The sequence below is a fragment of the Papaver somniferum genome, chromosome 7 (assembly GCF_003573695.1).
Source record: "Papaver somniferum cultivar HN1 chromosome 7, ASM357369v1, whole genome shotgun sequence".
NCBI classification, from domain to species: Eukaryota; Viridiplantae; Streptophyta; class Magnoliopsida; order Ranunculales; family Papaveraceae; genus Papaver; species Papaver somniferum.
In genome coordinates, this window is record NC_039364.1 from 254,569,401 (window position 1) to 254,591,415 (window position 22,015).

Here is a 22,015-nt window from a genome sequence, read left to right on the forward strand (position 1 = left end):
AAACGCGTTTTCTCCTGTTTTCTGTTTTCTCTGTTTATAAAAACAGAAAACTGTTTTTGAAAACTATACCAAACAGGACCTTAAAGTTTGGCGTAGGCGATTAATCCAGGCCAACACAAAAAAGGTTACGACTCGGCTGCAGACTATCAATTAATCATTAGTCATTTTCCCACAGCTATCCTGCTGTGTGGGCCAAGAAAAAAATTGAAATGCGATAGAATTATTAATATTCCTTATTTTGGAATCATTTCAACGCCTAAGTGAGCACGAAAAAACTGCTATGGGAAGCTATAAGATAAAAAACAGAGAATACAGGCATTCCAGTTTATGCAGTAACCACTAGCTAAAAACAATCAAATACAAATACTCACTGCAGATATATGTACATGCAACTGAAAATATAGACTTTTTCTACGTTTGGGGTGATGCAAGTTATAAGATCAGGAAATGAGTAAAGCATTTACGGAATCGGCGGATTCAGGACCGTCGTTATCCATGCTTGGTGTTATGTGCTGGGGAGAAAAGAACTTTACGAATTCTCTTAGGCTTAGAAAATATGTAAAGCAGACGGGGTTGTTGGGCCTGTCCCTCCGTATGGGTGCAATAGTCCAGGTATCCCCTTAACCATTTAAGGGAGACCACTAGCAGTGCCTTTGTTAGGTTATAACAAGGCATCAGGAGCCTAGTTAGTAAGTTCGCGAATGATTCGCGAATCATTCGCGAATTTTTCCGTATCACGAATTTTACCGTCTTATTCGCGTACGTTTACAACTCCGAACCCAAGTCGCGTATTATGTGGCATTCCCGGATTATTCGCGAACCGTTCACGAATCTTACGTATTCCGAATGATACGTCCGCTTAATTCGCCGTAAATTCTTTAGCTTTTACTTTTCAAAGACTCCACTTTTTTGGCTTTACTGCCTTCCGAGCATACACGACCGAATATTAGACGTGTTGTAATTTTTATGAAACAAAAACGACTGAAGAGATTTGAAGGTGAAGGTGAGAGAGATCTCAAACTCACTAACCAGGCATCTAAACCACCATACAACGTCCTCTTGGATAACTAATGTTGTATATATTATTAATATCATCATATTAAGTTTATTTTTCTTTAAATAACTCACACATATGCATAAAAATTGGTCTATGACCTTATAAATACAAATTATTTGTATATAGATACCGAATTTTCAGAGCCGAACTCACATTTATAAATCGAATTATACACGTACGTATGCCGTTCTGAATTACTGACAAATCACGTCCCGTTGACCGAATTTTGGACCGAATCTGGATTTTACAAAACCGTATAATACTCATACGTTTGCCGTTCCGTACGTTTGCCGAATCCCGAATTGCTAACTAGGATCAGGAGGCGTTTTTCTCCTCCACGAGCTTATCTTCTCAAAAGAGAAAAGAAAGGGACGTAGAGAGAGTAAGTGGGAAAGTGAGAAACCACTATTAGAATTCATTTTTGGTGAGATCTTCAAGTAAATCTTAAAAGAAGAAGAAAGGATTCTTAGTTAATGATCTATTGGTTAGTGTAGTAAAGATTGATCGATAAATTTCCACATCTCTTCAAAAGGGGGAAAATCTAGGGTTTGTTAAAACCTTAGTAGTAAGTATCTCTTATTCTTGCTATTCTAAAATTAATAGTGAATCTCATCTTATTGTTGAATGAATTGTTGATTCATCCTTTGGGGTGAGTGTAATTTAGGCAAATTGTTATCCAAGTGCTATATGCACCTTGAAGAAGAGTGTATCCCCAAATTGGGAGTTGTGTGTAACCCATTGGTTGATTATAGTGGAAGATTTGCCCGTGGTTTTTACCCTTCACCTTGGAGGGGTTTTTCCACGTAATTGCCGGTGTTGTTTGTTTGCTTTTCATATCGTCATAGTTGTGTTATTTCCGCATTTGTGTTTCATTGCTTGTGTGGTTTTCGTATTGCGCATAGCGGCTCGGATTTATAAATCTCCCCCGACTGGGGTTGGTAAAGCAAATAAGTTCACTTATACAATTCCTGTCATGACTCGAGCCAAGCCAAAAAGAGATAACCCAAACCATAAGTCTCCACCAAGGAACTGACATTTACACCATTTCCCTCCCGGCTCCTTTCTCTCAACAAGTTCTATATGCGAACATCACTACATCATAGACCAATTTATTCATGATTCCATATCTCTTTAAACCAGACCAGATGCAGCAAAAGAAAATAAAGACAATTAGTTGAATAAGTTCACATCAAGAACAAAATACCAGCAACCTTATAAAGAAAATGTTAATAGAGTAAGAAAAAGAAATGCTTAGATAGGAATAAACCCTAAGACAATTCATATGAGTATGTTTCAACACCAGAATGAGCCTAGGAGATGTACTGAAATTGAGGCAGAATCAGAGAAACTCAGTTTACTGGATTGTAATTTTGTAATACAAACTCTACAAAATCTATGTTGCTGTAATATGTAAGTGTAATCCAACACTCAACTGAATTATGTAATCTTGCGTCACTTACGGCTATACCCTAATATTCCCTGGCAAACCCATAGAAGAACAAATTTTATTATCACTCAAAACCAAGTATGGCAATACAGATCTTTGCTCAACTTCCTGGTGCAGAGCTAATAAACCTATTCCAAGACACTCAGATGTACCTTACACCAATAAATATCTAAATCATCCGTCACTATAAATATCTAAATCATCCTTCACTATATATCAATCCCTAACCATTGCAATGGCAGATCCAATAAATAACCTACAAAGTGGACAGACGACTCATCAATCCGAAATAGTAACACCCCCAACTCAACAGCATCCCCACACAACAAAATTTCCGAATACAATGGTTCACAATCAATACTAAGAAACTAAATGAATTCCACGTACAAAACAAAGGGGGTCATACTTAAACAATAAACTTAATGTTGTTGTGTTTTTACATACCAAATTCTGCTGTGGAGAGGGTAAATCTTGAGTATTTGAGAGGAAAAATCATAGTTACAATAATGATTGATTCCTAGGGCTCCGAAAACAGCCACCGCTGAATTCACGACCTAAAATCCTAATGAATAAGGAACCCCTAAATTCTTTAAGTATGACAACCATTTCAATTGGGGCAGATGCTTTGATTGAAATGTTAATGGGCATGAAAACAAGGGTATATAAATGAATTACCTTGAAGCTGGAGTTGTTGCTTCAATTTCTACCGTCACTTGGACACTCTTTGAAAGAGATTAACCTCATTCCCAGCAGCAACTAAATCTTTGATACAGGGAATGAAATGATTATGATCCACCTCTCAACTGAGTTATATAATCCAGCATTGACTTATGGCTATAACCTACTATCATGTCAAACTGAATGCCTTTTCAGGCTCCTGAAACTTACTATCAATAGCCAAACAGATCATATGAACACCTAGAAGTAAAATACATAACTAAAAAAGCCCCCACACACCACGGACTGCAACTAACCAGTGTTTTCTTTGTGTGCGGTAACGTAATGTGTAAAACACCACTAAAATCTTAGCATGACAACCAATATGAAAGGTCTATAATATACAAGCAAAGCTCAATTCTGTAAAAGTAAAACTACATACTCATAATATACCAGCAAGGTTCAAATATGTAAGTAATTCAAATGAGATACCTTCTATCAGGGATAAAAATGATTACCTTGGATTTTGTTGGAATCCTAAAAAAATCATTCTTTCACATTTTCTAGCTGAGCTCATAATGCCCCATATAATCTTTATTCAAACTGGATTCTGAATGTTCTTTTCCCCACATTCGAATTTCAGCAAGACTTTATCAATCCTGGCAACATCGTTTCCTTCTCCCACCAAGTGGATGTCGGGAGAATAGATAAACTCGTACCAAAATCCAACTTGAACCAATATGGTAATCATCTGTCTTCTGAAACTAGTTTGCAGAAAATGGTTAACACATGTTTCAGGTTCTTAAATTTGCTGATAAAACACTTAAAGTATTTCAATTACTTCAAATCATCCTGCATCTGAACCAAAAATTAGGAATTTTTCTTCACATTACAATTCATTAATATAATAATAGCTTGATTCATATGTTGGGAAGGAAAAAAAAAAGGATAGACTTATGAATTACCTTGAAGCTAGCTGTGGAAATCATCATGAAATCATTTCAGTGGAACGTGATGTCTTTTTTGACACTGGAAAGAAAGGGGATCAATTGCAGTTAATAGATGCCTATTCCTCCATGAATCAGCTTGCGTACTCTGACATCACACCATTAATGATCAGTCATGCCTTTAATTAAGAATTAAGAGTAGGATTTGACGATCTAAGCAATTACAAGAGGATGATCTTTGTTTTCTGTAGTAGGATTTTGACGATCTAATGATCTAGGGTTTATGACGGCTTGAGTGAGAGAGTTGAAGAGAGGAGGGAAGGTAAGAAAGAATGTTAGGTTTTAGGGTGTATGTTTGACGCTAAATAGTACCTTCGGTCAAGGTAATCAAAGAAAGTCAAGGTCATGGGGCTCATAATAGATCTACTCTTTAAGTGCTTCCCCGCATTATACTGTAATAATATGAGTGGATTATCCTTGTTGAGATTTCCACAGCTAGCTTCAAGGTAATTCAACTGGTATAGTGGATTTATGTACCTATAATTTCTTAAAATTCTCATAATTCAGTCTAATTGTAAAATTTTGATTTTTTATTTCTTTTTTCCAAATACCTAATATCTATTATGAGTTTCGTTCCCTATCAAAATTATATTTTCCTGAATTTTTAAGGACATACAGGGATAAGATGGGCGCCATGGTGCTTGATCCAAAGGTACATATTGTAGTAAATTTCAAATCTAGCGGTTTTTTTGTTGTTGTATTCTTGTTGTATTCTTAAGGGTACAATACAAATCTGCATTATGTTCAAAAAACAAAAATGAAAAAAGAAAAAAAAAGGATTTGAACTCCAAAAGAACTTTTATGAACTCCACACTACCTAGGAATTTGTAACATCCTTTTTGAATTTATACACAATAATAATTTGATAAGCACGTTTTCAAAAATTCAAAGTCAGTGGGTAATGATATAATGATCTGAGTCCAAAACTCATCAATATCAAATTCTTTATCGTTTGCAAGTATCACTGTAATAAAAGTAATAAAATAAAATCCAAATATAAATTATAAGTGCAAAAGAATTACAACTCAATCAAAATCGGATTTCTTCAAGAAATTGGTTGGAATCTCGCTACAGGATGAGCTCCAACCCCCTTTTCAATAACCACACACAAATCCTATTAAAAAGAAAATTCTCAACATGAACGTTAGCATTATGACTAGCCATAAAATTACGCAACCTCTTCAGAAAATCAATGGTTTTGTGGCCTAACTCAACAAGGGTAGTAAAAGCCTGTGTACCAAAATTATAACCTTGAGCACTACAGTTATCAAAATACTTAGCTTGCTTACGAGCAACAACACCATTGATAGGTTAGCCCGGACTGAAGGAACGAACCCCACATCCAGTGAAGGGAGAGACACCTAAAACATCGATACACGTATCACGACCATTATCCCAATTGTAAGCCAGGATTTCCGCAAGTCTCAAAGCCATACCCTCATTAGCAAGAAAACCAAGAGCCACCTCCTTCCTTGCAGGCACAACAACACGATAACACATATCGACAAAGGTGTCTCGTATAAGGTCATGTTTGAACTTGAGGCCCATCTCACTAGCATAATGAAGAGTGTGATCACCATCGACATCCATTTCCCTGTCATAACAAGGGGATGCACTATCTCCCTCAAATAAGGGAATCCCAAAACGATAACGTAGGATAGAGGTTGTCGTAGAGCGTCAAATTCAATGAAACTCTTTGATGATTTATGTAATGACCTTGATCTTGTGGATTTTCCTCTTTCCGGTTCCAAGTATACTTGGAGTAGACCGCCTAACAAGAAGAGCAAGATTGACCGTTTTCTTTTCTCGCCGGATTGGGAAGATCATTTTCCAAATATCATCTTCAAGCGCCTTGCAAGACCTTTTTCGGATCATTTTCCTATTGAGTTATGCTTATTAGATTCCGATTGGGGTACTTTCCCTTTTCGATTTCAATTATCTTGGCTTGAAGGTACTAACATAATCCCTTTATTGAAAGAATGGTTGGAGTATTTTTCCTTTGTAGGTACGGCGGGCGAATGTTTTGCAAAAAAGCTAAATGCTTTGAAGGAGAAATTAAAAGTGTGGAATAGAGAAGTCTTTGGGAGCATTGATAGGTCTATTGACACGTCTCTAACCAAGTTGAAAGAATTGGATGATTTATATGATGATAGGGGTCTCACCGAAGTTGAAGAAGACATGCTTGTGACGGCTAAAGTGGATTTTGAGGTGGCTCATCGTCGTCAAAGCATAATGTTGAGACAAAAATCAAGAATTAGATACTTTAGAGATGGTGACCGTAACACAAAACATTTTCATCGAGTAGTGAAAGGTCATAGAGCGTTTAACAACACCAATAACCTTCGTATCAATGGACGTTGGACCGGAAACAAGGAAGAAATCAAGTTGGGTATTGCAAATCATTTTGAGTTAGCTTTTAAAGAAATTTCATACAATCGTCCAAGAATCAAGAGTATGTGTCTAAAGCGTATTGATAAGAATGCAAGTATTTGGTTGGAGAGACCTTTTAGTGAAGAGGAAGTCAAGATTGCAATTAAAGATTTGGGAATTGATCGTGCTCCGGGTCCGGATGCACTACAAAAAAACTGACCAAAGGCTACTAAAATTTTCAACAGCAAAAAAAGATTAGTTGTATAACATTTTAGGCCACTAGGGGTGCATATTAATTTAAGATACTAAACTGTAAGCAACTATAGTTTCTATACCCCATTAGCAATTATTGTGGGCAATCTTAACAAACGGACTAGTGGCTTGAGACATTCAACCACTCGGAGAAAACCAACGGTAAGACACTAGTCTCCTAATCCCCTCTTCAGCCGCTAAAGTTACGCCACTACCAGTAAGCCTAGTTGCTCAAACTTCTAAGAACTAACTATACCAACTATAGTAGGCATATTCATTTAGCTACTCTCAGGAACCAACTTAAACATCTTAGTAGCTTAACTGAAGAGTCGAGATAACTAGTTTAAGTAATAGGCTTGCGTAAATGAATTCTGACTGAAAACTCTGTTAGCAGATAGAGCTAAGCAGTTACTATGAAAGAAATGTATATCAAATTTCATTATCGGAACTCAAACAAGCAGGTAAGTGACAAATAACTGTAACGAGTTCTCTTATTCTGCATCACCATCATACTGTCCAATAATAGGGTCCTTGAGCCTTACCAAGGTTGACTTCCATAATGAAATTCCTAATATGTTTAACCATGTTGGGAGTTATTCTTCTCGGGAGGATTTAGAATATAATTAGATGTGCTACGTGATAATAATCAAACTTAAAGAAAAATATAAGGAAGACAAACAAAAGTTGTTTTATGGAATCAATCTGGTCTTTCCTCGTCTAAAGAGTCATTATTAGAGATAATGAAGGCCAAGGCCTGAACTTCAATCACCAAAAGTTAAAAAATATGATGCTCCTGTGTATAGCTTAATAAACAAAATACGCTGTAGTTTCTACTGAAGTTGTAACAATTTTCTTAAAAAGAAAAGAAAAGTTTCATACGTCACAGAGTCTTGGGCATCAGTTTCAGTTTCCATAGTTCAAAAGTTCCATACAACAAACAAGACAGAAAAGAGTTAAATTATTCATAAACAAAAATAAAAACTTCACTACTGCGCCTTCCCTAACTGCAGACTATCAGAATCCCATATCATCGTCAAATTCAATCTCATCGTGTTCATCATATCATCTTGTCTTTTGATGGCTGCTATTACTTCTCCATGGCTGATGGTTTTGGATTTGAACGTCAGTCATCTAAATTTTCATTGTGATCTTTTGCAATACTCATAAGATAGTTTATCAAATAACTTGAATACCATTGCTTCGCTCCTATGATCTGCAAAAAGATCGGCAGTTAAGGCTTACTTTATAACAATGATGACAAACTGCTAGCACACAGTTCTCTATTTAACACAGAGTACTCTCTATGTTCAATACCCAAACCAAATCTTCACATATATCCCCATATTACTTATCAACAATACACTAGTTAGAATTGAATAACCACAAAGATATTTAATAGTAGAATAAACTCAAGAATCCAAAAATGGCCTTGCGACTTGACATAAAAACAACATAAACACAATGAGTAATAAATTTCATACTAAACAAAAATAGGATCACATCCAAAGAAGTTATTAAGAATGGAACCGAAATACAAGAGTAACACCGGCAGATTGAATGTAAATTTTAAGAACTCACATTTTGTTGACAACTCAGGAACATCTTCTTGCCCCAGTAGTTTTCCCTTTTTATCTACTTCTCCATTACGTACATCTAAAAGATTCCCAAAAAAAAGTAGTGGAAGGAAAAATCACAAATAAGCAACATATTTTGTCAAGAAAATGGGAATGGTCATGAAACACAAGAGTAACACTGGCAGAAGTGAATGTAAATTCGAGAACTTACATTTACATCAAAACCCTCCGCTATAGCCTATATGAGATTCTGAAGCCTTAAGAATAGCTTCATTCAGAGATTCGCAATCTGGTAAAAGTGTTAGGGAACAATGATGGTAAAAGTCGCCATTCCTTGTCTTCACCACCATTCATCACAAGAACGTAGGCTGATATGTGTCCCCTTCTTGCCAACCAAAGTAGTGTTTCCATTTACTGGGATTAAGGAAGAAGTCTGGACTGCACAACTGATGCATTCTTATATCAGGAAAAATAAATTGGTTGAGTGAGCGAAACCCATAAGGCACGATACCTTCTACATGAATGCATTTCAAGAGAACCTTTATTTTCAAATTTCAGAAAAGGCATATAGAAATTGTATCTTACACATCTAAGGTAAAATACAACTAGGCAATCATTGAAATCTAACCATAGTCATGAGAGGTCGTCGTAAAGTCACGAAGAGTTAGAAATGACAGATAAAAAGAGAACCAATGGTCTCAACAATTAATAGAAAGTGAACCAATGGTCTGCAAAATTATTAGAAAACACTTTTGCCTTGAAGAAAATAAGACTACAGCAATGTACTTTCGTGTATAAAATCATTCAAAACAAGACATTTCTTATTGTCATAGACACCTGACCTAGAGAGTTTGAATGTCTCCAATAAAACACAATTTACTTTAGACATAATTACCAAAAGAGAAATAACTAACGGTCTATTACTGAATCAAAACAAATACCTAAGCTGCCATTATGACTGGATATGTCTCGGACCATTCTGCACAGAATATCATCCACAATTAGGCACTTCAATGTCATATGCCTAGATATATTGAAATTTGTGAGAATGTAGAGTATGCATTATGACAGGACGGAGGCACAAAGTAGCGGAGGAGCATCACTGCTGCAATATTGATGGATCACTATACAGAATTATAACCTACATTTTTAGATTACCTTCAATGTAAGGAGTGTTCCTTATCCAGATTAACTTGTTAATTGTTCATTTCAAGCACCTATAAACATAGTAAGTGGTTAACAAAAATGTACCTGTTAAATATGGATCTTAAAACAGCTCAGTTGCAGACTTCCCATAGAGAAAGCAGAATTCCTAAACTAAGCTTCAAAGGAAACAAACAAATCACACACAACTTTTTACTTCAACCAAATTACAAGTTATATATAACTAGAACCTCAATTTGGATAACCTAAGTCAATTTTTCAGAATACACACAAAAATTGTGCTAAAAAAAAGTTGTGAAGCTTTACACAAAATTTTCAAAACCATAATTACTACATAACATATTCTCAACTAGAAAAAATCATAAACAATGGAAGCAAACACTTAATCCTCATTACATCAGATCAATCTTAGCAATAAAAAAAATTGAGCACACTCAGATAATAGATCCATGAGACAACATTTGAAGAAGCATTATTACCTAGAAATTGCAAACTTGACAACAAGAGCCGTGGTTATGAACAGTCTACCCTTTGTTTTGTAACTTGATAATAGCCAGTCGAGGTGTTGAACCTACCAATACTTCCGAGGTGAGTCTGCCCTTTGTTTTGTAAGTTCATCTCATCTTCAAACCCTCATTCAAACAGTTTCATAAAAAATCCAACCTGCATCTGAAAATACAGTCAAAAATTGAGTTTGTCAAAATCATATCGACCAAATCTATTAGAAAACTCTCAGAGTAATTTTTTCAAACAGTTAACGTCATAGATTTATGAGAATTAAAGTGAAAAAACAGAATCAAAAATTAATGTGCATCTTCAAGAAACAACAAAACATGAGTGAGATTCTTACCTTTAGCTCCACCAGAGACATGAGGAACGAGTTTTTTTCTAAGAAAAAAAAAACGATTTCTAGCGATTGAACATATTTTGGTGAGGATGATGGATAATTTAATTCCTTTTCATTATAAGAATCAAAGACGACCGAGACAAATAATGAGAATAACCTTCTCTGATAACTACTCCATAAAACTGATCTCTTGATGTTTGGTTTCTTCGCCTCTATTAACAAAACCCACTAAGAGTTTTTCACAAATCATTGAAATCAATCAGATCGAAAGAGAAAGGGAAATCTGGAGAAAATAGTAATTTTGAGAATTAGTTTCAGAAAGTTGTACTGCTTTAGCCTTTAGGGATTCATAGGCGATTTCTAGCCCAAAATATTTAGGCAGCACATATAAATCGGAAAATCACCATAAAATTATAATTTTGCACAAATTTTTGTAGCGCGCCACAACAAATCTTGCGCGCGCAATTTTCCCTCATTTGACAAGGTGACAAGGTGGCAATCCGTATGACTTCTATGGGTTGCGTCTATTCGTGGATAAGAAATTTTGGCTTTCTATTAGCCAGATTTATACCACACGGATCGAAACGTGATGTCAAAAGATTGGCTTTCCATCGAAATATTGGCCTATGGTTATACATTTTGTGTAAGTGAAAATGGTGATTCATTCTTTTTGCCAAATTCCTTAAGATTTTGTAATTTATCGGACTCTGGTAAGTATGATTGAAAATTTATATAAGTAAATTCCAAAATCAACTCGTCCAATTATGAAATTTGAAGCATCTAATTGGATCCTTAAAATTTTAAATAAACTGATTCCAAAAAAAAATATTCTCAAATTTTAGTTTGGTTGATCACGTTAGATGTACTTAGAAGCTTGATTAAGTCAACTCAAAGACAAGTTCATTCGTCTATGTAATTTGTTCAATCTCATGTAATATATGTATAAGTTCATTCATCTTTGTAATTTTTTCAACCTCATGTAATATATTTAAATATCAAGACAAAGTAATTTATTTTCGTAATTTAACGACGTCTAATGTTAATGTGAAGTCCATTATACATTGAAAGGTTATTAGGATTGATTAATCTCTCCAATCAATGAAGAATGAGATTATACTAGTGTTTATAGAGTTTTGATAGTATAATGTTAGTGTGCTTTCTATGTAGTTAAGTTTGCGATTTCTATTTTGTTAAATTTTATTGTCGTTTTCTCTATTAGTGAGTTCTAGTTCAATAAACTTTAACATGGTACCAGACTAAAAACCAATAAATATCTCAGGTTCTTCGATCTCTCCAGATTAGGTTGAAACTTGTTGTGCTAAAGTGGAACTAGAAACTATTAAACAAAACTGAAATATATTAATTGATAATCCATAGGGTCTGTATAATGATATTCAAGAAATGAATACTTGTAAATTAAGTCGTACTATATATATCAAACACTAAATATTTTTGTAATACTGAAACTTCCATATAATGTACCGAACTTTCCATAATAGTTCGAGATTCATAATCGAATGAATTATGTAGCTGCACAGTGAGATCAAACGAACTCCAAAATATTCATGTAAATCTTTTATTATCCGATGAGATGAAAAGGGATCAAGTGAAGTCCATAATCCAGAGTGTTTTGAGTTTCTATAAATCTGTAAGTATTAAATGAAAGGTAGACAAATCTAATGAAGTTCGAACATCAAATTAATTGAATCTATGTTAATTTTTGAGCATTTGATATGCAATTACATCTAACAAAATTCAGAATCATATAAATTTACGTGGATCTTTGAGATTTGAATGAGATCGGATGATATCAACTGAAGTCCAATTTTATTTGCAGAATATGCATCTCCTGAAGAAAAAAACTGTTAATAACCCATAACCAATTCCCTTGCAAACTAAAAATTGTTACTGTGAGCACCAAACCCGTGCTGATGACTTGAAATATCATAAGGGATTTCTTGAATATGACCAGTGACTTAAATCGTCCGTTTAACCATATAAGTCGAGCTACGTAAACAAAATCATATTTTTATCTGCTTATTTTGTATCTCTTGGTATGAGTGAGCATTTGGCTCGTAATCCGCGGATTTAACCGGGACCAACCGTTCTTTTGCGGAAAAATGCCCAGACCGTTCATCAATGGGTTGGATGTGGATGGAACTTTTGAGATCCAACATATTACGGATCAGGTTCGGATGCAACCTTGAAAATCCGTTGGCCATCCATATCCTTTAAATTAAGGGCATTTATATAGTTCTAGAAAACACCATGGATCATTTGGGAATTCTTAAGTTGTTTGTTTGGGATATTATACATGGCATTTATGTATTTGTATACGTATATAGGATATGTAGGTTTTATAAGAAGTCATTTGTGTTTGTTTTGTTTTCTTTGTTATAAATTTTTATTTAAAACAAATCCATTAGATTATCTGTATCCAATCTGACCATTCGTGCATCCATTGGATTGCAAATCCGTTAGATGTTGGATTGGATACAAATGCTTAATTTGAAATCCGTAACGTATTGGATTGGATGCGGATGAGGTGAAAACCTGTCCATGCTCACCTTTATCTCTTGAACCAAAGAAACATTTTAGAAAAATCATTATTTGCATCATTAAGTAGTGCAAAACCGTAATCGACACCGAAAATCTAACAAGGTTTTCAATAATGCCTCGTGACTTGAGATCAACCACTTCAACTTAAAGTGAGTTGATCGGAAGAACCATATTATTATCACCATGTATAGTATGCATCTTTGCACCAAAACTTCTTGTTAACCCAAAGGCAAATGCTTCGTAAAGCAAAATTTGTTATTGTGATCGATCAAAAACCATTCTCATCACTTAAAACTTCACAAAGGAATTTTGAATTTATTTGGTGACTCAAAATCGACTACTTTCACCAAAAGTTTATTTACTTGGTCAAAATCAGGTACTACCAATACGGTATATATGCATCTTACCGGAAAAAATCCGAATAACCGAAACCCAATTGTATTGTAAAGAAAAAGAAAAATTATCACTTTGATTGATCATTAAGCCCTACCCAAACCCAGTTGTATCGTAGAGAAAAATCATCTTGATTGGTAAAAAAACCATACCCGTGATCTAAAATCTCATAAAGGATTTTTGAATTTTCTTGGTAACTCAAAATCTTATGCGTTGGTAAGAGCTTCTCCAATGGAATGTATGTGAAGACAAATGTTTAAGTCCATATAGGATAGACATTCATTTTCCCTAAAAATCTTCTCCAACCCAACTTTTTAAATCAATGTGAAGATGACATGACTTAATTTTTGTTAGACATTGTCAAGGTGAATGTTAAGTTTTAGACATTCACCTTGACAATGTCAAGCTATCCTAGTAAGCTTTTGCTTCCTAAAATTAATTTCAATATATTGAATGACCCTCTTTAGGAGTAATAAAATCTAAAATTTATTAAAAATAAACAATGCATTTAATTCATAAAAATCACCAACAACACCACTGGGATGAAATGTTTTTTCCCCCTAAATTTAAGGAAAAATTGGAATGAGATGTCTTGTTTGGGTTGTCACCTAGGAAACACACACAACCGCCATCGGAGAAGCTATAAGATTACTCGTGCTTGACTGTTAACATGGTCCCCAAATGATCCGGTAAGATTAGTTGGTAAAAGATCTACTAATTATCTTGATATCCACGTGTCAAATCTATACTTATCAAACATCAAAACTTTATGCGTTGCGTTTACCGAAATATTGAACAAAACCCTAACGCTGCACTTAACGGCATGTCTCGCTCTCCATCTCTTCATTACCACCAAACCAAAAAAATCTATTGTGGTTCACGCCGCCATCACTGATTCACCATTTCCCTCACCACCACCATGACAAGCACCATCTCAAACAATAAAAACGAAGTAACCTCACACCTCAGTAATTCCAGCAGCACCGAAATTATGCTTTTTAGAGTTTTTCACTTTTCAGTTCTTCAATTTTGCTCTGTATAAAGATTTTTAGGGATTGTTAGAAGTTTAAATGGCGGTGAGTTTTGGTTATTTACATTGGTTGTTCGAAACAATTATTTATGATTCCTTCATGATTCTAAACGATTTGAGAATGTCTTTTCCACAGATTTTTCCACGAAAGAGCTAAAATCAAAGACCGGCTACAGGTCAGTTTTTCTTTTCATCTCCCATGTTTTTCATTATGCCGGGACTATGCTTAGATTTATTCTCTGATCCGTTCTATGATGTTTAAAGGTTAGCAACGGAAAGGAAAACGCTAGTCGTTGACCTTACCATGGTCTTATTCTTTGTAGGGCTCCTGCTACTCATTTTTTTTCCTGCTCACTGATTCACTGTTATGAATCAAATCCATTTGAAGAGGTTATTAAAAATCATATGTTATATCGTTTTCGTTGATGCTGATGCTATCGATTTCAATGTATGGTGAAGATACAATATCCTAATTTATTTTTTCTCCTAATCTCTATTATTACTCTATTTCATTTATATGCTGTTTCATTGTGTAAAGAGATGGGTTTGTTGTAGTACTGATTTTATGTGATGATTTGAATTTATCGACGTATATTCATTTGATTTTAAGATTCAATTTTGTGTTTTATGCACAAAAAAATGCTTGGCAATTTATTGGAAAGAAAGAATTTAGTTGGTTTTAATCGAGTAATTTTCTATGGTGTCTGTAATAATGTGTCTTCTGTATGTAGGGTAGACTAGTAGGAGTCATTCTTTAACCCTGTGAGGATGTACTTATTTGAAGCATGGTTGTTATTTTTCTTGACACTGCTGGACTTAGAATTTCGTAGCCTTGAAAGTTTGTTTGCATAAACTGACCTAGGTGTATACGGTCCTTCCAGGAATAGTCAACAACGTAAAAACATGCCATAACCGAAAACAGCCGGTGTTAAGACATCCAATATCGCAATCATCATCTACGTGGAATTTTGAACTGCAGTTCATGGGAATTGATAGGCACTTATATAAGGACCCAGATTACGGAATCTTGGCCATTCTTTGCAACACCAAAGTATATAGTTGTAAATATCAATATCTGTTATTGCTTCCTGCAGGTGCCATTTTAATCTTTTTTTCTTCCTCTAATCCACTAATTTTGATTGCAATAAAGTTTTGGGATCTCTATTATGGTTGCTTTGTGCACAATTTTGGATCAAAAACTAATTGGATAAATCAGACATATATTGCCAGGAACTATAAATTAATTTCTTCATTTTTATGCATTTGTATCTACTTACTGTCTTCCTAATCACTTATTGGGTGTTGCAGCATGGAGTCAAGAGATTCAACTCTCCTTTTTCAGCTGGTCACTGGACATGTTGGGAAGGGAATTACCTTTGGTTGGTTCAAGAGTCCAGTTGAAAATCCACTGAAGTACCATGGCTTGTTGAAAACTACATGAAGAAGGTACTAAAATCCACTAAATCATACAGCTGTTTGGCTATTTGAAATCATACACTTTAATCAAATCTCTTACCATTTCAGTAAATATGACAAGTTCAAGATGTAAGCTAAATTATACTTTCAGGATATCATACACTCAAAGTTCAATTTTGAACCACCATTTCAGGATGTACACTATAATTCCAGATGCCTACTTTAAAAGTTGAACACTATCAACTCTAGTTGATAAATCATAAATGAGTAGTTCTTACAAACTCGCAGATGTTGCTGAAGCTTAGTTTTTATTTTGTCTAGCTTTTGTTTGTTCGTTGGTCCCGACTGCTGCAACAGTCGTCTAGTATTAAGTGATGAAGTGAAAATGAAGTTCTGTTATAGATAGATGTTATTTGCTTTTTGAATTTCATACGGTTCTTGATTTTGTTTGGCTATTTTGTTATTGAGTGTGTTTTGTGTGTGCTAATATAGCAATTGCTCATAAATCTTTTGGTGCAGGATATTACACTTTGTAGAAACCAAATCTGTTAAGGGATCGGATGATTACTTTATGTATCAGATCTTCAAGATACAACAGTCTTATTCGCTCATTTTATCTATTGATGAGCTAATGTTGTTCATGATGCTGAACAGTAAAACTAGGATGGGTCATGGCGTTTGTATTGGACAGTCATTCCTCCTGCTTTTCAAAGAAAGCCATCTCCAGGCCTCCAACTGAAAAAGGTTTCTGTCAGGTGTGCGTCGGACTGCCACTATGTGTTAGGCCATTTTTTTGTCTTTAAGCGTTCACTTAATATGATGTCATTGTTGTATTTTTAGAATTTGTTTTGATGTCATTCGTCGCAACCACTGTATTATCTTAGAAAAAAAAACATATATATTTTGTATTTGAAATTTATTAAATATCTAGTGTTTTATTCATAAAAACCTCCTTGTTCATTGAATAATTTTCCCCTCTAATAGTATATGTAATTTTGTTAAGATTCATCCCAGGCCCATTAAATTGGAATTTCTTGACCCAAAAAAAATATGGCGAAAAGTAAGGCAATTAGCTATGTAATCGTAATAATAATGGCACAGATCTTTCAATTTGGAAATAAAATATTTGTTAACCGCAAAAATTACGGCAAAAAATATGGCAATTAACTAAATGATAAGAACGATAATTAAGGCAATTAACTAAATAATAGTGACAGTAATGGCACCGATCTTTCAATTTGGAAATAAAATTTTATCAACCGCAGAAATTACGGCAACAGATATGGTAATTGAATAAATGATAATATCGGTAATTGAGCAGCTAAGAAATTGTAGCTTTAACTAATAAGCTGTTACAGATACTGGTAGCTCTAAAATTTAGGCCATTAAAACTTAGTTGCGTAGATTTTTGCAAGCAAGGTTAGCTAGTACCAATACATGTAGTATTTTATATCCGTAACCTATTGAACCACTAGACAAAAAAAATTAGTGGATTAAATGATTACGCATGTAAACCACCTGCTACAGAATCCAGTGGTTTTATATTGTTGGCTACTAGATGAACCTCTGAATGCAATATCTATTAAACCACTACAAGATTATAAATGCTTTAGTGTTTTCGCTAATAACTTGGCAGCTACTCAAATTGGTGGCTTTACCTATTATGTGACAACTGTTGGTCAACTAGACATACTAGTAGCTTTAGACATGGCGACCAACTAACCATTGCAAACTTGTTGCTTTAAACATAAACAACACCCTCTTACGCCACTACGTCCGGGCAACTAACATTAAATGCATAAAGTGATACGCAACTAAAGATTTGAATAGGCCACTACCATTGGTCAAGTAGCCTTTGGTCAATTTTTTTGTAGTGATGGATTTCCTATGAAGTTCTTTATTGTTTGTTGGGAATTCATAAAAGAAGATTTGATGAAGGTTTTCAAAGAATTTCATGACAACAACGTTCTTCAATCGTCATTGAAAAATAATTTTATTGCGCTTATCCCTATAAAGGTGGGCGTTGAAGAAGTAAAAGATTTTCGGCCTATTAGCCTTATTGGGAGCGTGTACAAAATCATCTCAAAGGTTTTGGCGGAGCGTTTAAAGGTATACCTTCGTACTCTAATCTCAACATCTCAATCTAGTTTTATTAAAGGAAGGCAAATCCTTGATGGAGTTTTGATTGCAAATGAGTGTGTGGATTCTAGACTTCGTCAAAAGTTACCGGGGTTGGTTTGCAAGATTGATTTTGAAAAGGCGTTTGATAATGTGAATTGGAAATTTTTAAATGAAGTCTTATTCAAAATGGGGTTTGGTGGTGTTTGGAGGGATTGGATTAGAAATTGTACAACATTCTCAAAATTCTTGGTTCTTGTTAATGGGTCATCTTGCGGTTATTTTGGTAGCGAAAAGGGATTACGTCAAGGAGATCCACTTTCTCCTTTTCTCTTTACTATCGTTGGTGAAGTCTTAAGTTGTATGTTGAGCAAAACACAAGAACTTGATCAAATCTCGGGTTTTTCGGTCAAGGAGGGGGGAACAAAAATTAATCACTTGCAATTTTCCGATGATACAATCATTTTTCTTGATGCTAAGAGAGAACAAGTTGATGCCCTTCGTTACCTTCTTCTTTGTTTCGAGTTAACTTCGGGTTTGAAGATAAATTTCTCTAAACGTAGCTTATTTGGTGTCGCGGCCGAAGAGGAAGTTGAAACTTATGCTACCATGTTAGGTTGCAAGTATGCGAGTTTTCCTAGTATATATCTCGGCCTCCCTTTGGGAGACAAGGTAGGAGGCACTCAAAAATGGGAAAGAACTCTTGAAATTTGTGTGAAAAGAGTCACTTCTTGGAACGGAAAAACAATATCAAGAGGAGGTAAGTTAGCTCTCATCAAAAGCATTTTAGCTAGTCTCCCCATTTATTATCTCTCTATTGTTCTTGCTCCATGCTCCATAACTAAGAAAATTGATAAAGTTGTGAGAAATTTCTTATGGGATGATGAAAGTAGAAAAAGAATTCACAATATTGGTTGGAAATTGGCTTCAAAACCAAAATAAAAAGGTGGTCTTGGTATAAGAAGAACTAAGCAAATGAACTCGGCTTTGCTAAAAAAATGGTGGTGGCGTTTTGGCGTAGAGAAAGATGCGTTGTGGAGGAAGCTCATGGTTGAAAAATTTGGAGAAACATTTACCGGTTGGGAAACTCTCCAACCCAAAGGGACAAAAGGTGGTAGCTTGTGGTTTAATATCTACAAAGAACTTGAAGATTTCAACAAAAGTATTAGATTCAAGATCAGAGCGGGCAAGGAAACTAGATTTTGGGAAGATTCTTGGCTTGATGAAGGAAGATTATGTGAGATGTTCCCTTTGGCTTATAAAGCTTCAAGGACCAAGGAGTTTGTGGTGTCTAGTATGTATGAAGTTGAGGAAGGTTGTATAAGGTGGGGGTTTATGTCTAGGCAAAGATACTCTCATACCATTTCAAGTGAAGTAACATCCATATCAAATCTTCTTTCTTCCATCTCTATTCAAGAAGGTGTTTTGGATAGCCGAGTTTGGGTCGGAAATAATCATGGTCAATACACGGTTAAGGAGGGAATTAAGAGCGAAAAAGATCAAGGTGAGCCAAATTTTCCAAACGATGTTGTTTGGAGCCAGGAGTATCCTTGCAAAATCAATTTTTTTCTTTGCCTTCTTTCTCATGATAGGATAATGACGGCGGATAAGCTTTTAAGAAGGGGTATGGATGTTTCTATCTTATGTTGTTTTTGTGACGAAAACGATGAGACTAGTTTGCATTTATTCTATGAATGTTGGAGAACTCGGAGAATTTGGGATTACTTTATTGAAGGATGCCGTTTTTCTTGGACTTATAATTCAAATGTCACCATAAACGTGAAATCTTGGAAGTTTAATTGGGGTGACGAAAGACTTAATCGAATTTGGAATAACATTCCGGTTGCAATTTGGTGGTGCATATGGAGAGAGCGAAATGCAAGAGTCTTTGAAAACAAAAAGAAAAATTTGGTAAGCCTCATTAAAAACGTTAAAATACAAGCCTTCTTTTGGGAGGAATCGGACACAACGATGCTAGGTCTAACGACGATTATGGTGATTGCTTTATGGGACTCTTTATTTCGGCCTTTGTGAACTTGATCTTTGTTGTTTTGGGTTTGGAAAATTGCACTTCGCTTTTTTATTTCCTCTTGTATTCATTGGATTGAGGTACCCCTCTTAACTACCTCTCTTATCAATGAATTTTCTCTTGACCGATCAAAAAAAAAAATCTTCTCACGTAATACTTTTGAGAGGAAATATGATTGTGCTCATTGGATTTAATGTGTTGTTGTGTTGTCCCTCCATATTCCCATATGAAATCAATTACAAATCTACACGATTCCATTTGTACATTAAAGAAAAGGAGACAATCACCACCAGAAGATATATGAGAAAGCAAACTAAGCTTTTGCTTGATCCCGATATTGTACAGGACTCAGATTTGGCGATATTATGGTTTATGGCGGCGTTGAAAGGAGAAAACGAAGAAGTAGAGAGAAGAAGAAGAATAGGATCTAGGGTTCTTGGAGTATTAAATAGTAAGTTGGGTCAAAACTAGTCAAACAAAGTCAAGGTCATGGCCTTTGTGTCTGGTGGTCAGTCATTCAAATCTTTGGCCTAGATTTTATTGATATCTTAAAAATTACGGAAGGAAACATAAGTTGAATTTTACTCGGCTTTGGCCTATTAAGTGTGAAATCATTTACTGGGCTTTGGCCTATCTCAAGTGTCAAATCATTTGTTTGAGAAAACTGATGATTTGAAAAAATTTCTAATGTCTGATCCCTCTACTCGAATCTTTAGACTAGAGTTTATTGATTTCTTGAAAATAGAAGATTTGAATTTGACTCCGCGTCAATTAGGCCTAAATCATGTGTCAAATCGTTTGTCTGAAAAAACGGATGATTTAATTTTGACTCAGTGTCTGATTTGGCTCAAATGAGGTGTCAAATCGTTTCTTAAATTTTCCAATATCTGATCACTCAGCTCGAATCAAAAAGAATCGAGTCAAATATAATAGAGGGCGGATCCGCTCACATGGCTCATATCACGCTATCTCATATGACTTTCTCCACCATCAGATTTTTAAATGTACACGGTCTAGATTTTTTTGATTTTCACACTTTAGTTCCGGACTATGATGGTCGCCCGTGGCCCGGTAGCTTAAAACCTCTCTTTTCTATTCAATTTCTTCTCCCCCTGGATATTCTCTTTTCTAATCAACTTCCTTCAAAGTCATGAAGGTTAAAGGTAGAAAATCGTGATTGAACAACAACATTGAAATTTTATTTCTAGAGTTTATTCATTAAGAAACATTTATCTTTTGGTTTTCATTGATGATAGATTAGATTGCGATTATTTTTATCTCATGAAAACTATTACCTGATTTTTTTATATATTTTTTTGATGCAAACTTTTACCTGATTGATGATTCACAAAAGAGTTGTCTAACTTATACAATTTTATGCTTCTTTGAAAGTTTCTTCTGTTGTTAAAGGACAAATAGTCCCACATCGCTATAATCCGCTTAGTTAACTTAAATATAATATGGAAGGGCCGCTCCACTCATTGAATTGGTTTTGAGTTGGATGCCCATATTTTAACATGGTATCATAGCTAAGCCCCAGACCCATACATGCGTATGCAGGGTGTAGGCCGAGTTACTGGCTGAAGTGTTTAATAGGTCACTTGTACACATGGGGTGTAGGTCAGTGCCGATACTGGCCGAGGTGTTACCCCCTGATTTAGTCACTCACCTGTGTACACCTGTTACGACGGACTGGTAGCTCGTACGTAGGTCCACGTGTGAGGCCCAGTAACTGGCCTTACACGTGAGGGGGCGTGTGAAAGGACAAATTGTCCCATATCGCTATAATACGCTTAATTAACTTAAATACAATATGGAAGGGCCGCTCCACACATTGCCAATTGGTTTTGAGTTGGATGCCCGCAGACTTTAACATCTATCAAATTGGTATCAATTGCTTTGAAAGGTTTCCATTCTTCTTAAGGTTCTCAATTCGGGGTTTTTTCTAATTTCGGTATCTATTTCTTTGAAAGGTTTCCATTTTTCTTAAGGTTCTCAATTCGGGGGTTTTTCTAATTTCTACACTGATCCACAAAATACATGGAAATTGATGTTATCCACAGATTCATAGCTAGTCACCGAAGGAATTTGCTTT

At 35.1% G+C, this 22,015-nt stretch overlaps 1 protein-coding gene and 1 long non-coding RNA gene across 2 annotated transcripts; both read left to right on the forward strand.

Moving 5' to 3' along the window:
- Positions 1-5,854: 5,854 nt before the first annotated feature.
- On the forward strand, positions 5,855-6,757 carry LOC113296374. Its single transcript, XM_026544682.1, has one exon. The coding sequence runs from the start codon at positions 5,855-5,857 to the stop codon at positions 6,755-6,757; it is 903 nt and encodes a 300-aa protein (XP_026400467.1).
- A 7,392-nt stretch (positions 6,758-14,149) lies between these two features.
- Positions 14,150-15,304, forward strand: LOC113293642. Its single transcript, XR_003332420.1, has 3 exons — positions 14,150-14,403; positions 14,494-14,533; positions 15,239-15,304. It is a non-coding gene; the product is annotated as an uncharacterized LOC113293642 (long non-coding RNA).
- Positions 15,305-22,015: the final 6,711 nt, after the last annotated feature.

Coding starts and splice junctions, on each gene's coding strand:
- LOC113296374 (XM_026544682.1), top strand. CDS start 5,855: ATGAAACTCTTTGATGATTTATGTAATGACCTTGATCTTGTGGATTTT.